This window comes from Diadema setosum, chromosome 18 (genome assembly GCF_964275005.1).
Source record: "Diadema setosum chromosome 18, eeDiaSeto1, whole genome shotgun sequence".
NCBI classification, from domain to species: Eukaryota; Metazoa; Echinodermata; class Echinoidea; order Diadematoida; family Diadematidae; genus Diadema; species Diadema setosum.
This window is the reverse complement of record NC_092702.1, coordinates 9,453,890-9,471,571: the sequence shown is the minus strand read 5'-3', so window position 1 is coordinate 9,471,571 and position 17,682 is coordinate 9,453,890. Positions and strand designations below refer to the sequence as shown.

The 17,682-nt window shown below is 37.7% G+C and overlaps 1 protein-coding gene across 1 annotated transcript in view; it reads right to left on the bottom strand.

Annotated features, from left to right (window-relative positions):
• The window catches only part of LOC140241716 (dedicator of cytokinesis protein 1-like), a 157,378-nt gene that overhangs the window by 92,488 nt on the left and 47,208 nt on the right, over nt 1-17,682 (bottom strand). Inside the window, 3 exon segments of the mRNA XM_072321466.1 lie at nt 1,407-1,559; nt 3,938-4,046; nt 9,421-9,470. Of these exon segments, the coding sequence (XP_072177567.1) occupies nt 1,407-1,559; nt 3,938-4,046; nt 9,421-9,470 (312 nt within the window).

Below are 17,682 nucleotides of genomic sequence, written 5' to 3'. Positions count from 1 at the left end.
ACATATTTTCACTTTTCTTGCATAATAAAAGAGCACATGACTTGCCTCTTTCAGAGGGCAGGGGGAGTAATATTACCCTTAACATATATCAGTTACAAGTTGAGGGAATGTGTACTTTTTTCAAAAAATGAAATTTTGTGGAATTCTCTTTATATTTTCCTTATATCGTTGTACGCATGTGACATCATCAACTGCAGTAGTCTTCTCATCCAGCAGTGATGGCATAGAAACTTTAAAAATTCATAACTTTTGAACGGATTGTCCAATTTTCCTCAAACTTTCACTGATGTGTTCCACTCATATTGCTGCATTATCTCAATCCACATGTATATGAAGGTGAACTTGTCCTTTAAGGACTTTCATGTTTGACAATGAACAATGAAGGCAATCCCTGCCTGCACCTTTACTTTAATACTGTGAGTACTACATGTACTAGCTTGTGCCTGTATTATTTTGATGTTGTTTGTGAGCTGCCTTCACAGGACAAGTATCTCATTCATCAAGTTGAAATAAGTTGTGATACTTAAATCAGAGTTGTGAAACATGAAACCTATGTTACAAAACGCAGAGCTTCTGTGTCTTTGTGTTTTTCAATTTAACATATTCCCATTTTAAGAAAAACTAATGATGCTGACTAGTTTTTGGGTGACTAGTATTTGGCCAATTCTATCATCCAGGGTCCTGTTGGAAAAAATGCAGTAATATTGGTGTAGTAGTAACAGTAGTCATGGTCGTAGTCTGGTCATAGTCGTCGTCGTAGTAGTAGTAGAAGTAGTAGTAGTAGTATTAGTAGTAGTAGTAGTAGTAGTCGTAGCAGTAGTAGTAGTAGTAGTCGTAGTAGTAGTAGTAGTAGTAGTAGTAGTAGTAGTAGTAGTAGTCGTAGTAGTAGTAGTAGTAGTAGTAGTAGTAGTATTAGTAGTAGTAGTAGTAGTAGTCGTAGCAGTAGTAGTAGTAGTAGTAGTAGTAGTAGTAGTAGTAGTAGTAGTAGTAGTCGTAGTAGTAGTAGTAGTAGTAGTAGTAGTAGTCGTAGTAGTAGTAGTCGTAGTAGTAGTAGTAGTCGTAGTAGTAGTCGTAGTAGTAGTAGTAGTAGTAGTAGTAGTAGTAGTAGTAGTAGTAGTAGTAGTAGTAGTAGTAGTAGTAGTAGTAGTAGAGTAGTAGTAGTAATAGTAGTAGTAGTAGTAGTAGTAGATGTAGTAGTAGTAGTAGTAATAGTAGTAGTAGATGTAGTAGTAGTAGTAAGGGTAGAAGTAGTAGAAACAGTAATAGCAGTATAATAGGAGAAAGAAAAAGAAAGAAAAGAAGAAAAAAGGGAATAAAAGATCTACAGTTAAATATGGTGTGGGATGTACATGTGTATTATCCTCTGGAATGCTTACAGAACCACACCCCAAAACAAGAAGGCAGACTTGCCTGTTGGTGAAGTCAATCTTGGCCGTCACATGTTGCTTCATCTCCTTGATCTCATCCACTGGTAGTGTGCCTGAAATCATCTGCCTCCGGTAGTCGATGAGCTCAACCAGCATTTTGTGCACCAGGTTGTACTTCTCCAAGTCTCGTTTCTGTGACAGCAAACCAGCAGAAGGAAGGAAATGTCAAAAGGATGCAGTAGATATCAAACAAGGAGGTCAAGGAATAATTGCTGTCATCAAAACTGCAATGCCTTTCAACCAAACATACATAAACACACAGTAATCATGTCCCCAGAAGAAAAACATAGATATCATAGGCTGAAAGATGAATAAACAATGTCACACATAATGTGTACTGGTATGGACTGATGATGCCCCTTTCAAAAACTTTTCATTTATCGTCATTTGTAGTTCATCTTGTTGGGAAAAGTATTCCACATGCAAACCAGTTTACAGGACTTTCTCTTATGATCTACATAATTCTTTTGTTTGGTAGTTTCCTGGAATAACTTCAATGAGAATTACTAGGGTGTAAATGTCAAGTAGCATATACACTGTACATGTACAGATTCATCAACAAACTGGAAAGGTGGAAACCTCATGAAATTATGAAGGAAAATTGCAATGATTTGGTGAAGGAAAAGCACTATTCTATTCACGCAATGGGACATACAATATATGTCCAGTTAGATTCTAAGCTCGATTCTTTGGGAAATAAAAAATCACTGGCATAACGCAAAGTTATGCACAGTTAACATACATCTTTATTACACAGCAGGTAAACCTTTAAAAATGACAAGGTAACATCATCTTCTTTCCTTTGACCTTTCATTTTCACAGCTGAAATGTCATTTATGTTGAATTATATGACATGAATCATGGACACACAAGGTGAGGTTGAAAATGAAACCAATTAGGGCATTAGATTTGATTTGGTGCAACACCATCACACAGAATGTAACAATCATAAGGACTGAGACACCTTCAAAACTACCATGCAGAAAAAACAAAACAAAACTCATTCCTACTGCCTCCTTCATCTTATTTCATTTACCTCATCGTCTTGTCATCTCCCACTTCAAAACAATCATGGCGATCTCAGAGGCTCTTTTCAAACATACAAATCCCTTGGAATCCCCTGCTTTCCATTCTTAGAAAATCCAGAAGTCAACGGTGGTGATCTGTTGCTACTGTACTCCCCCCCCCCCTTTTTTTTAATTTGTTTTTCTTAAACTTGACCCAGTTTTAAAAGATCCTGTCATCACAGACTTTGACCAACCCTTTGAAACTGAACTACTGCTGCCATGCACTAAGACCCTCTTAAAGTCAAATCTCCTTTGATGTCTTCAATCAAAACCACAAGCGAGCTGGGGTAGGAAAGAGAATGAGAGGAAAGAACAGATTTCCTCCCTCTAACAGCAACACTGGTGAAGGCAACCATGAAATCTGTCCTTTCAGGGTTACACAGCGGAAGCACTTTCAATTCTGTCATTGCTACTGCGGCTAGGGTATCAAGTCTGCCATGGGACTCAGCTTGCATCCCCTGCAAAATGTGCGTATTACAGACGGAAATCATCCATAGGACCTGCAAATCTCTTTACATTGCAAAGACATCATCGTAATTTCCCCTGAATGAAGCACTTATTAATGCAGCAGAAATATTTTTGGCTCACAAGGTCATTCCTAAAACAACTGAATTACACTACAAGTTATTTGATATTGGCAATCAACCAAAGCTAGTACACATGCATGCTATCAATGTGCTGTGATGGAATTAACTGCTATGTGTATGCATCGATTCACTACCAATATTGACTGGCATTATCAGGCTGTACACCTTTAAATTGAATTAACCAAGGCTCCCTGGCCTCCATCATAATTGGATTTCTCTGAACATGGCATGATAAACTAATAAGCTTTCAGCATCCAATAGCACGCTTGCAGGAGCACACCTTGTATAAAAATGGGGGAAAACAGTGAACTTTTTGACACATTGGTCTTACACACCCTCATTTCCACTCCCGTACATCAACATTAGTGCTGAGCCTTTGCAATAGGATCTCCCCAATAAAAGTATGAACTCTCACATGAAGGCATGCAGAGAATTGTTTGCTGATTACAAGTGAGGAGAGTCATTTCAGTGTCTATACAGCATGTAATTCTTAACATGATTCTAACAGGATGTCAGAAATGCCATATGCATAGATGAGAAGTTGTTGTAGTCTAGAGACCTTCGATGTGTGTGAATAAAGCTGTCACATATTGTAAAAGCAGATATCTTTGCGTGAGTAATTTTTCACTCTCGGCCAGGTAAAATGAGATTTGCATGTTTTTAATTCCATGGAATCAAGGCATACATTGTACATTAACTACAAAAACATATGCCAAGTAAAAATATTTGCATGCCTTTATTTTCACGCTAGTTTGTGGTTCCGCGAAATGCGCAGAAATTTCAACACCGCGAAAATTTCCACGTGTACAGTACATAAGTGGACATATGAAGAATAGAAGACATGCCAGTATCTCACCACGAAGAGCTGCTTCCACAGGACGCACCATTCTCTTAACACAGCTGTCAGCTCCTGGATGATGGGCGTCTCCTTTGGTTTCACTCTTTCCGACTTCGATTCTGAGATGCTACAGAAGACACATGACAAACAAAATGGCACTCAAAGATTTACCAGACATTAGGAATATTTCACTGTGTTGAAAATTGCTGAAATTTCTGGCTTCACTAAAAACTGTCACAAAAATTGTAACACACATAAATATTTGTCCAGATGTTAAATTTTGTACAAAAATACTCTCATCTGCCAAACTATAAACATTGTATGCAAAGTTTACTGAAATTGGCCCAGTAAAGAAAGAAAAAAAAATTACCAGCATACAATGACTCTTGCCGACTCACTTTTACATAGTTTTGAGTTTATAATTTATGGGTTGAGGAATTCAAAATGATGCACCATAAATACATATTTTCTAGACCACCAGTGATGCCTCATGCTGAGGGTAGCTATCTCAAAGTGCAATTCCACACCACAAAGACAATAGTAATAATTTCTTTAACATTTGACAAGAAATAAGACAGTTATGTCTTCAACTTTTGATAAGAAATGAGGCAGTTACGTTTTCACCAAACTCTGATATTGGTTACAACCACACATCCTACCTCAAAGGGGCAATTTCATCAACTCACCACTCTCCCCTTTAGTTTGTACGCAAATGTGTTACAAAAATCATGTTGTTGATGCTAATTAAGCACCTATGTACTCTTTCCCTCTAAATGCCATTATTGATAGGTTTTTACAAGATTACAAATACATAAGATAATGTGTAGGATGCCATTTACTCTTTCAATGTTTTTGATTTCATGCATATAAAAGCAAATTTTAGTGAAGATTGGTGTACTGATCCCTGGGAGATTTGAGTTGTGGTGATGTCATCAACCTCTTCCAAGTTGTTTGATAGATGTTCCTGTCTCATGAATATACTGGAATCTTCACTACTTCAACTTTCTCATCTGAGGTCTAATTTTAATGAAACCTTCTTCATTCTGCTCACCTGGGTTTACTTGTTGTTGTTTTTTCTTTTTTTAAATCTAAAATCCAGCTAAGGTGAATGTGCCATGGAAGGCATCAAAATAACAGATTGTTTATCAAGAGCCCTGCAGTCAGTTGTACATGAGAGGTCACCACAGGAATCAGCATTGAGTATATAATATAGCTGAGGGGAGTGCTGGCAAATTGCCCTGCTCAAAAAAGAGTTCATGTAGTCAATCTGTATGTCATGCCCTAGGAATACCCATCAGACCACCTGTTGATAGCATAGTAGGAGACTTTTCTGGGTCTTTATTGCTTGTCAAATGTCCTCCTTCTCTTCACATACAAACTTGGCAACAAGACAAGCAAATCAACACTGTATGAATCAAGCAGCATCATGTTGGACAAAGACAGCAGTAACTATTCTGTTTTCATGAGTGTGTCTGATGGAATGCTTGGATTCACTCTCCCTCTTACAATTCACTTCACTTTATAAACCCACAGACAACAAAAAAATTATCAATGATGGATTTCTTTTCATAAGAAATGTTTCATGAAAAGGCAGTTCTACTCATGACATTCCAATGTTGCTAGTTGTCGCACAGACACTTATGGAATATATCACTGGTATGACGATTGATTGAGGATATTTCAGTACCTTTGTTGTTTAGGTATCATAAAAGGGCATTGAAATAAAATAAGGTTGATGAAAAAAACCCTGTATACAATGTCGCCTTGTACAATTGTAGCATTGATTGGCTATACTGTTGTACAGACATTATCGTTTCTCTTTCTATCACAGCAGCTGTGTAGCAGTGAGGTATGATAAAGCCCTGTGAGAAGTATGGATGCCCTGCAATCCACATTCCACTCATCTCAAAGATCAGAAAATCTTGAATATGGATATTCAAAATAAACTAGAAATATCAAAGACTTTAAAGGGGAAGGCTAGTAACTGATCAGTGGGAATCAGTGGAAATGCTGGGAGATGATTGTTCCAATCCTTATGGGATTCATTCAAGAGTTCATTGTATATCTATTGTTGTGTGAAAATGATTTGCTTCAGAACGGTCTCATATTCAAGTAATGTGCAGATTAATGCTCCGTCACTGACCAGGGACGCTAACCTGGAAGCATTAAACTGCACATTATTTGAATATGAGACCATTCTGAAGCAAATCATTTTCACACAACAATAGATATGCAATGAACTCTTGAATGAATCCCATAGGGATTGGAACAATCATCTCCCAGCATTTCCACTGATTCCCACTGATCAGTTACTAGCCTTCCCCTTTAAATAAAACAAAGTACTGAAAATTCAAGAATTGATATTGCTTCTGACATAAAAATACTATACTGTAGATCTGGCCATTCAGGAAAAAAATGAGTGACTTGCTAGCAAATATTTCATAAATGTTCCTGTCTTTTAGTTACATGTACTATGCGAGTGAATGGATGGAAGGGACTGCAGAAAAATAAGCTACAAAAAGAGTGCTACCATGGAGAGAATCCATAATTTCATCCCCCTTTAACAAACCCCATCCCCTATTCCCCTCGGTCTTGGAAATCAATATCACCACAAATAAAGTGAGGCTGACTGTTAGTGTAGACATTGAGCAGGCATGCACTGATTTTATGTGCATGATTATTGGCAAATAAAGTACATCATGCACATGCAGGGCAAGTATATTAAGTTAATCTGCTGATGCACTATGCACATAATATGCACAGTACTATGCAATATGAATTATTCAAACTATGCAAGTACCAGCACTCACAAACTCGGTAGGGTCTGATATGTATATTATAGGGCAATGCCAACATGCTCTACTGACATTAACCCGTTGAGGACGGTCTGATTTTGCTACAACACGCATTTCCCATATCCAAGACAATTGCCCGAGTATACTCGGGACTCGTCCTCGACGGGTTAAAATGAAAATTCACTGAAGAGAAAATTATGTTTTCGCGATCAGCATTGTGATGAAACAACATAATTGAGCAGATCTCGTAAATGACCAATAATTGCAATATTCATCTATACTAAATGTTATATTGACATTCCAAACAGTATGTAATATTTGTCACTGGAATGTTAATGTCTCCTGTGTAATGATTTTGACAAGTTTGGTGTTAGACAAGTTCTTCGGAAGAATCATACAAAAATTGTTTCATACGAAAAGAATAAGTGTGACATCGGTAACATTTTACATGAAGAATACAGGATGATAAATGTTCAGGTTGACATCTTAGTCTTCTGATGACTGTTGCTATTTTGAGGTGCTAACTGGAGACTATGCTCATTACTTTTAGAAATGGTATTCGAATGATTGCACTGATCATAATGTTTGTCTAATTTCACTCACATTCCTCAATCTGCCAGCAACAGACCTATCATCAGCAGTAATTGTACCCCCAAGACCAAAACAAACTTCTCACATACTTTTGATATATTCGTGAGTCTACAAAATCTTTCTCCTAGATTTAAACATTACAAGGATTTGGACCTAATGATAGACAAACAAAAAGTAAAACCCATTTTTGGCAGTGTTGTTGGATTGAATAGGAAATAGACTGTCACATATCTGGAACAGTGCGGTAATTTACCAACCACCACGGCCCTACATTTTTAAAGTCTCTGTTATTGTGATACATTGTAGCTCAATGTCAGTAATTGTCAAACTTTGCTGACTGAGCTGTGTGATGACATTCAAATGCATGAAACAAAACAAAACAAACAAATGAAACAAAACCATCAAGGACGCAAAATATCACTATCAGGAGATCTATGAGAAAATGTCAAGTTAATAAATCAGTTATTACATGGTTTATTCTAACCGTACTGTCTATGGGAAATATCAAATATACAGTGTATCCTGGTAAACCTGCTTACAGATTTTCACTATTTTCGATGCATTCACTTGTTTTTAAGTGTTTGGTTGTAGGTAGATATAATAGCTTTGTATTCACACAGTATCAGAGCTTCTGGTAGCATGGAGGACCATTCAGCTGAGATATTTCAAACTGGGAACATTGTTAGACAATGCTTTTGAGCTCATTCCAACCCACACTCATGTTGTTTACTTTGCTAACAACAGTGATTACCATTGGTGACCTCTTTTACTAAATATTTTGGCAAATGTCCATAGAATTTTGAAGATGATACACAGCAAAACAGAGTTATGGGGCCTTACATTGTATGACCACAGAGCATTAGTCATATCTCAAAGGCATAATTTACCATTTGCAGATGAAACAAAAACCCAGCATTAGTGCTTCAAAATAGTTCTAAAATGTGAGTTAGGAATAGAAACAACCAATGTAAAAAATTGAATCAGTGTAATCAATGTTGAGTATTGTTAAATATACACAATGTGAACAAAAGTTATAATAAAAATGTTTCCGGACTAAACAATCTACAGTTATGGATTATTGAGAAAAACAGCGATATCTCCTTATATATTGGGATTTATTGCAAATTTTTTATATATATGGTAAAATGTTTTGTGACACAACTGACATACACATATGCATCAAATGTGATATCTTGAACATTTTTCAAATCACTGTTCCCAAAGGTAAACAGGACCCTTAAGAGTTATAAAACTATATCGTATGTATGTGTAAACCCTTCTCAAAGGGTGTGGCACCGTTGTGAAAAGGACAATTGTAGACTTTTATTTAGAATCATTGCTTTGTTGTTTTGTTTCTTTACCTTCATGGTGTGGATTACAAGTACATGTTCACCCATCTGTAACAGTAATTGATTCTGAAATCAGCCTACATAACCCTCCTCTGCCCCTTCCCCCACCCCCGCCCCCCCCCCCAAAAAAAAAAACTCCCCAGGTCATCCCTTATCACATTGCAAGTTGTACCATTAGGAACCCTTATGACAAATGCTCCAATTCTCTACTGAATAAAGGCAAAATGCAGAACAGTCACATTTATGGAACAAGTCAAGCACACAAAGGAGTACTGAGACTTCTACCACAATCACTCCTGCTTGATCAGCTTGGTGCAATACATGTATCTCCCTACACCTGAAGGATCAACAACGGATTGATGCCAATTGCACATTGTAGACCATGTCAGATTCTGTTCATTCCCAAATCAAACAAAAAACAGCTGCGTACCTTTGCAATAAATCAACTTTTCAAATCCACAATCTTTTTCTTTCATTTTCTATTTATTTTCCCCTTTCTTTCTGCCCTAGCTGATTTCACACTTGAACAGTACCCACATTGACCAAAACCGTCACACCCTGGTGCTAATTGCCTGCTTTTCAAAACTTCTTTACAAGTGCAGCAGATGATGAATCGCCTGTGAATTTTGCTTTCAAAAAAAAAAAAAAAAAATGTCTTAATGGGGGCAGGGAGGGGGAAAGCTCTGGTATACAATGTAAATCATACCTAAGACTTGCAACATTAGGAATGTTTTGAGAGGGAATGAAAACTTTGCTCCATACTCACCCAATACTCTCCACTTCCTTGATGTGTACATAACTCTTGGGGAATATTCCCTGGAGAATGAGTAAGGAAGGGCAAGAAAAGAAAGTGGTGGATCATAAACATGAGGTTGATGAATATGTAAAAATTGATGCATTGCAGATCAAATGAATAGTAGACAGTTACTACAATTGCTGAACAAAATTCTACAAATGACATCTGGGAGTCCACAAGTTTTACTATGAATGTCAAAGTAATATGAAGACATTTCCTCTGGCAAAGACACATATTGTGCATTAACATAACAATATCAGCAGTACAGCATTTGTAAGCAATCAAAATCCGAATGGCTGCATTTCACAATTCATTTCTTCTCTTCAGATCAATTGGTCATCATGAACTAGTGACAGCATAACACTCGTAAGTCATGAGGTTACTTGGCCTCCATATCATGGAAATTCATTTTCTGCAGGACCCACAAAATCAAAAGAAGACAAAAGTTAATATCATAACACCAACTGATCTGCCATTTCTAAAACCACAGACTGCTTTTCATCTGTCACCTGGTATTCTCTCTCAGCATGTCTCATCAAAATCCATGATCTGGATTTATGAACATAAACAATGGAATCTTAGAATTTGACACAGACCTTTAAGCTGAAAAATATTACAGTATGAGACTGAGTCATAGACCTATTTCACCATGCTTTATGCCTAGTGTGAATAAATTCTGTCAGATGTTGTCAGCAGTATTACATAAGTTCAGTTTTAAGAACTGATTTCACCATCAACTTCAGACTTAGGGCGCGTTCATGCGAATTTCGTAGCCAGAATCACAAACATGAATCAATCATGTTTCAAAATGGCGTTTCAAATCACAATCTCCGCGGAAGAGCGTTCATGCAGGCTTTCGCAACGCTGATTCTGGCTCAGCTCATCCATTGCCATTGCGCAGCGCACTGCGCAGTTTGACCTTGTCTCTTCTGCAACTCGAGCCTGACCTCCTGTTAAATCCTTCTGCCAACTGATCAGTCAGTTTATTGTATGCCTTTCCGTTTTATTTCGGTGAATACCTTCCAATATGCTGTGGCATTCAGGCTCTGCCCACAGATCGAGGAAAAATATTAATTCTTCGTCTCTCCAATTGTTTTCCTTGGTAGACACAGCTGCAGCCATTACTATTATTGACTCAATCGGAGAGTAATTACTATGTATTATTATGTATTATTATAATAAATAGCTAGCTAGATACTATAGCATAAAATCGGTGTATGGCGTTGATGTAAACAAACTAGTGCAGGTATGGTACCGAAACACACGATTCACAAGACGTACACAAGCGCGCAAACAGAACCAGAAGCTGTAGGATACCCCGTGAGACACGCATGCGCACAGCGCACAGTGACGTCATAGAATCATGATTGAAATCACGGTTGCGTTCATGCGGTTTCTGCGATTGTGATTCTGGCAGAATCATGAATCAAAACGCCCTTTTTTCCGCGTTTCGGATCAGCCTTTTGAAACGCGTTTAAAAGGAAAAATCGCACGAACGCAACGCAACTAAACACGTTTAGCGACTAAACGTGTTTAGAAACGCAATTCTAGTTTCGCATGAACGCAGCCGAAGTTGTTTTCAATTACCAACAGGAAATTTTACTCTGCCATAATTTATAATTGAACAAAATTTGCTTGAGTCTAAGCTAACATACATTGTAGCATTGGTCAACCTGTATGACTAAATACAGATTTGGTATTGCCCAAGTTGGTTTTGGCATTTCTTCGAGATCTACATGTACATGTACTTTTACCAAAATCAGTTGGTAATATGAATACATGTACATATCCTTATGATAATTACATTGTTGTATACTTCATAGAAGTTGATTGGATTTTATCATTTGTGACCTTGATGGTGTACAGTAGACTCAAGGACACAAACCACTTTATCTGTTTAAATGGTCATGCAAATGTACGTATACCAATGTAAGTAGCTGATTATTCTCATTTTACAGCATGGAAAGGAAATATGTACACACAAAATAATGGTTGGATGGATGGATCTTTGGATTGAATGGATAAACAGCTGGATGGACACACACCACAAGAACTTTATATTTGTCTACACTCTGAAGTACAAAATATAATACTCACTGAGTTGCTATCACATACAATGCTATCTCATCATCAACATTTACATGTACAGTCTATTACATGAATATCATTTTCCCTGACAAGCACCTACACACATACAATACAGGTAGACAAATGTGTGAAGGTATCTCAAGAATCTATGCACCTGTTCAGATTGGAAAAAGAACTTGTCTTTAAACTTGCTTTTGAGAAAAAAAAAATCATGCTAATCTGGTCATTTTTTTGTTTTTTGTTTTTTGTTGTTGCAAGTCTGAAGGCAAATTTGAATTACAAATTTAGATGCATGGTAGGCAAAATTTTGAAGATCAAAACAGTGCAGAGTATGCTTGTGCATTCAAAATCTGTTCCAGTCTTTCAGAGAGGAACTTGGAATAGCTCCAAGACAGTTACACATGGAACCCGCACCCTGTACCCCTACATGTACCACATTTGGTACGTGCCTGCACTCTACATGGTGTAAGCCTATATCACCACTAGACTGCAAATAGACATTTAATACAGAGTTCTTAGACCCCGTTTACAGTGCGGGGCTGGGCCGAGCCGCGGTCGAGCCCAGCCTCAATTGCGGGGCCGAGCCCCGCAATTTTATCCGTTTACACTGCCGGGCTCGGCTGCGCTATTTATTCAAACCTTTCAATATTTTGTCATAGTGGTGCTCTGATTGTAAACAAACGCAATTTGGTATAGCCTTGTTTTCAGACCATTTGCCAACTGGATTCCGTGGCGACAAAGTCGCCGTTCAGGCAAAGGCCTTTGTCGAAGGAAAAATCCTTTGCAGGACAAAACCACCTTAAACTATACTAGTTTTCGACGTTGCGGGGTTAATATCGTGAATAGCGAAATAGTACGGGCAGAGGGTCTGGAAGCCAGAATAAAATTGGCTGCGCATTTGGCCCAGTTTGCGTTTACACCAAGAAGAGGCCGGGCTCGGCCGCGCTCGAGACCACCTCCAGAGCGTGGCCAAATGCGCGGCCAATTTTGGCCTCGCATTTGGCCTTTTGCGCGTTTACACTGAAATGAAGGAGGGCTTGGCCGCGGCCGCGCCTCGCACTGTAAACGGGGTCTTATATGCTACATGCCACTTAATGAATTGTAAGGTGGCACTGCATATTTTGTATTGTGTCAAGTATTGTGTCAAGGTCTATTTGTTGTTGTTGTTGTTACTCTGTTGTTTTTCTTTCATATGGCATACTGTCTTATTTGTAACTGTATTTGCCTTGTTTAGATAGACTGTGTCATGAACAAAACATAACCGCCATCATATTCTTTTGAGTCTTTATAGCCCTAATACAAATTGTATCAGTCTCAATCTTTGCAGTGTCCTTCACAAGACTTGCAAACCTTTAAAGATAATAAAAAGTTTTGGTACCTCAAAAGTGTCCTTGAATTTCCTTGTCTTAGTTTGTGTTTCAGGTTAAAGTACCTTTCATATAACTAACACTGTGAGACTTACTCGCCCCAAAGTGCTCTCATGTCTTAGTAATCATGCAATTAACTGCGATCAGCAGCCCCATACGCATAGCGACCAGCAGTCCCATACGCATAGCGTAATCGGGCTTCGCATTGTAGCATTCAGGATCATGACAGATTTAGTATCGCAGGGCAAATGTCAACTTAAAATCCCATAAATTCTTCAATTTGAAGACTTACCAATTAACTTAAGTATTGAAAACAGGCTTCGGGTAACGTTTGGTTCTGCCTATAGTCCCTTTCTGTTCGAATTGATGACTGAATGTGACTCGGGTCGACAGGACCTTAGGAGAGCTACATACAGTACACTGAATACTACAGCCAGTGCATGCGAACACATCACATGCACACAAATTTCAAATCCATGAACGGATAACATGTTTGTGTGCGCATGCGCTGGCCATGGTATCCAGTGTATGTAGCTCTCCCAAGGTCCTCTCGACCGAGTCACATTCAGTCATCAATTCGAACAGAAAGGGACTATTGGCAGAACCAAACGTTGTTCGAAGCCTGTTTTCAATACTTCAACTTAATTGGTAAGTCTTCAAATCGAAGAAATTTTTGGATTTTAAAGGGAAGATAAACCCCAAGAACAATGTGGATTGAGTGAAAGCAGCAACATTAGTAGAACACATCAGTGAAAGTTTGAAGAAAATCGGACAATCGATGCAAAAGTTATGAATTTTTAAAGTTTTGATGTTGGAACCGCTGGATGAGGAGACTACTAGAGGTTATGACGTATGAGTGGACTACAATATCAAGAAAATATAAAGAAAATACTACAAAAATCCATTTTTCATGAAAATTACAAATTCCATCACCTTGATATTGACATATGTTAAGGGTAGCAATTATTCCCCCTGCTTTCTGAAAGCGGTTGGTCCACTGCTCTTTCATAATTCTAGAAAAGTGAATTTTTGTTGAATATCCTTTATATTTTCTTTGTATTGTTGTCCACTCATACGTCATATCCTCTAGTAGTCTCCTCATCCAGCGGTTCCAACACCAAAACTTTAAAAATTCATAACTTTTGCATCGATTGTCCGATTTTCTCAAACTTTCACTGATGTGTTCTACGAATGTTGCTGCTTTCACTCAATCCACATTGCTCTTTGGGTTTACCTTCCCTTTAAGTTGACATTTACCCGCGATACTAATTCTGTCATGATCCTGAATGCTACAATGCGAAGCCCCATTACGCTATGCGTATGGGGCTGCTGGTCGCAGTTAGCTATGCGTACAATGGGCTGCACGCTGCTGGTCGCAGTCAGTGGTTTCGTACAATATTTATCGACGCTGTACAGCGTCAGCTCTGGTACGAAACCATTATTGCATGATTACTAAGACATGAGAGCACTTTGGGGCGAGTAATTCTCACAGACAACGTACTTTAACCTGAAACACAAACCAAGACAAGGAAATTCAGGGAAGCTTTTGAGGTACCAAAACTTTTTATTATCTTTAATAATGTAAATGGCTAAATTGCAAAGTCTCGATGGTAGACTGCATAAAGTGTACTCTCACACACGAATAATGTGTAGGCCTACACTCTCTGCAGTGCCAGGCGAAATGCAACATTACAAAAGACTTTCTGAGACTCCATCTTAGAGCCCAGACAGTAGCCAGATGTCTTATCGGCGACGTTAATTGACACTTAATGACGCCAGGAGATGAGCAAAGTGCACGCTGCGCCATGGGTATTTCTAATTTAGGTTGGGTGAACTGCAAATTAAATGTTAGGTTTTCTCATCATCGTGCATGGCACTAATCAGGAGCACACAGCATCACAATGCAACAACATGATTCAATTTGCATGGTGGATGCCTACATGACAAAGAGGAAACATTCCTTATAACATGAGTTTTTTACATACCTGGTAATGTCTTTCAATGCACTATAAATGTCCTCATGAATTCAAAGTTGATAATCTTTTCTGAATAATTTACATAGCCTACAGTGTACAGCACAGAGTAATTTCCTTATCCTTTTGACAGTATGACAAATTTGTCTTTTATATTAAACAATTTGGGGCTGAACTTTTATATCACTTGCACAATATCCATTTGACTTTCCAAATTTCAAATCCCAGTAAAATACAGCATTACACTTTTTGTACTTTCCACTTGTAAGCTAAATACCATTCACTCCACGTTTCACTTTGACCTGTGACCTTCTTGCCATAAAGTAGGTCATCTCAGCCTAGCTGAATACAGAGCTGCTGTTGTTTGAAATTTTCTCTTTTTTTTTTTCACGTGAGACCACAATTGCCTTTCCTTACAAAAGTCAGCTCAGCAAAAGTCAATGTGCATGGCTCAGATCAAGGGTACCCTGCACAGTGTGCAAAAGTGTGCTTCTGGAAATTCTGTAGGTCCATGATCAAACTAATGCAATGTGACCAGGGCCCCGTTGCAAGAAAGTTGCAATCAATTGCAAATAATTGCTAATTTTGAAACAACCATTCTGATTGGCTCAGGGTCTGCCCTATTAAGAAGACATGCATGCAACAATGATTTTGATTGGCCAGTGACAATCAGTTGCAAGTTGCGTTTAAACGCAACGTTTCTAGCAACGAGGCCCAGGACATGAAGGACCCTTTTCACTTTTGCAGGCATATATTATAGTAGCTCCAGACAAGGTTTCAGGTTCATTGCTCCGAATTTAGGTATTTTACAGCATTGTTATGGTTAAAAAATGCCCATTTTTCATGATTTTTTGTGCTACATGCAGAACATAGATTTTTTTTGACACCATAATTTTTACTTTTACATTTTGAAATATGAACTGATTTCAAACTTTCAATAAGAATTAAGTATCAAATTACAGAATTCTCATGTTGTTCATTTTTTACATCACTTCTGAATTTCTAACAACCTTGAGGCAATTTGTATGTCACATACATAACTTTGGGTGTTCACCAATTCTTTGAAGTTGTTAAGTGAAAAAACTTGTGGAAAACAGTTCATATTCTTTATGATATTCCCATTCAAATGTTTATGTATATAGTATCTTTACTTCAAATGGAATTCACTGCAACATGAAGTGTACTTTTTAATATTTTTACAGTTAATTTATATACTAAATTTTTTGGTGTCGAGGATTATGTACATAACAATTGTATATTATTATGTCAACATAATCATACTTTCTTACAAAAGGCAAATACCAGGCAGCTAATGCCTTAAGTGCAAACCACTTATAACCTAAATTATAAATTTTAAACCTATTGTGTCCTTCAAAATTGGTCTTGAAAGTGGACACCGAGTTATGTACGTGACAGGTTATGTACGGAACACACCTTTCAATTCACTATGAAAATTGCACATTATGAACTAGTTTCTGCATCTAAACAAGTTTTTATATTGCATAAAACTTACATAATGAGTAAATTCGTGAGAAGCAGGTTCCAATCTTAGCTAATTGACCCAATATGATGTAACGTACATAACATGGACACTGGTGTCCTATTATGTACATGTCACATGGTAAAATTTGGACTCTACAAGCATCTACAATTTGTTTAAAAGTGTTCTTGTCATAAATGATAGATAACACTCATGATATGATTGGGTGTATCTGGCAAAAATGAAGTACATTGAGAGATAAGACCATAACATAGGACACCGAGTTATGTACGCAACATTTGTTATGGACAACATTTTTTGTTATTGATAGCTGGTTCAGAAGTTTTCATAGAAAATATCACCCTCTGTGCCAGCATTGCTGTATACTGCTTCACTGAACAGCATGATATTATAATGTTTGGATCAAATTAAGAAATGACAAGAAAGTTTGTATGGTAGAATGTTAAGTGTTACGTACATACATGTAACTCGGTGTCCATATATATTTCAGGAAATACCTCCAATGTTCATTCGAAGAATCTAAAATTTTTAACTGGTTTTATTTCTATTTGGGGCAAGTTTCACCACACATTGAAGTATATTTGCAAAAATGAATTTAAAAACAAGATAAAAGCATAAAGAGGACACCGAGTTATGTACGTTACACTTTCTGACCACCAAACATGGCTCGCTGATTGCCAGATGTATATAATGCTTCATACTCTAGCACTTACAGTAAATATTTTGCAATGTTTGGAGATTACAAAAATGATGTTACTGAAGTCTGTATGTTAGTTTCAATTTTTTAGTTCAAATGTAACATTTTGGGTCCCTTGATCTCAGCAATGCACCAATGGGTTTGTCAAGAGTTCAAAAATAGGAAGACCAACCTACTTGTACAGGGTTAAAGAAGATGCCCTGCATGAAAATGTTTCTAGATTATCTGTGACATACAAACTATCGAGTAATCATGTGTAATGTTAGATATTGTTTGAAGAAAAAATGTACACATTTCAAATAGCAGTGATTTTTATGCCTCCGCCACGAAGTGGTGCCGGAGGCATTATGTTTTCGGGTTGTCCGTCCGTCCGTCCGTCCGTACGTACGTCCGTACGTCTGTACGTACGTCCGTCCGCATTCGTTTACGCGATAACTTGAGTAATATTGACTGGAATTTTACCAAACTTGGTCCAAGTATAAAGTATGATGGGGCAATTAATTGATTAGATTTTGGGTGAAATCGGCCAAAGGTCAAAGGTCAAAGGTCAAGGTCAAATCATTAAGTATCTGTTTACACGATAACTCAAGACTGGATTCAGCAAAT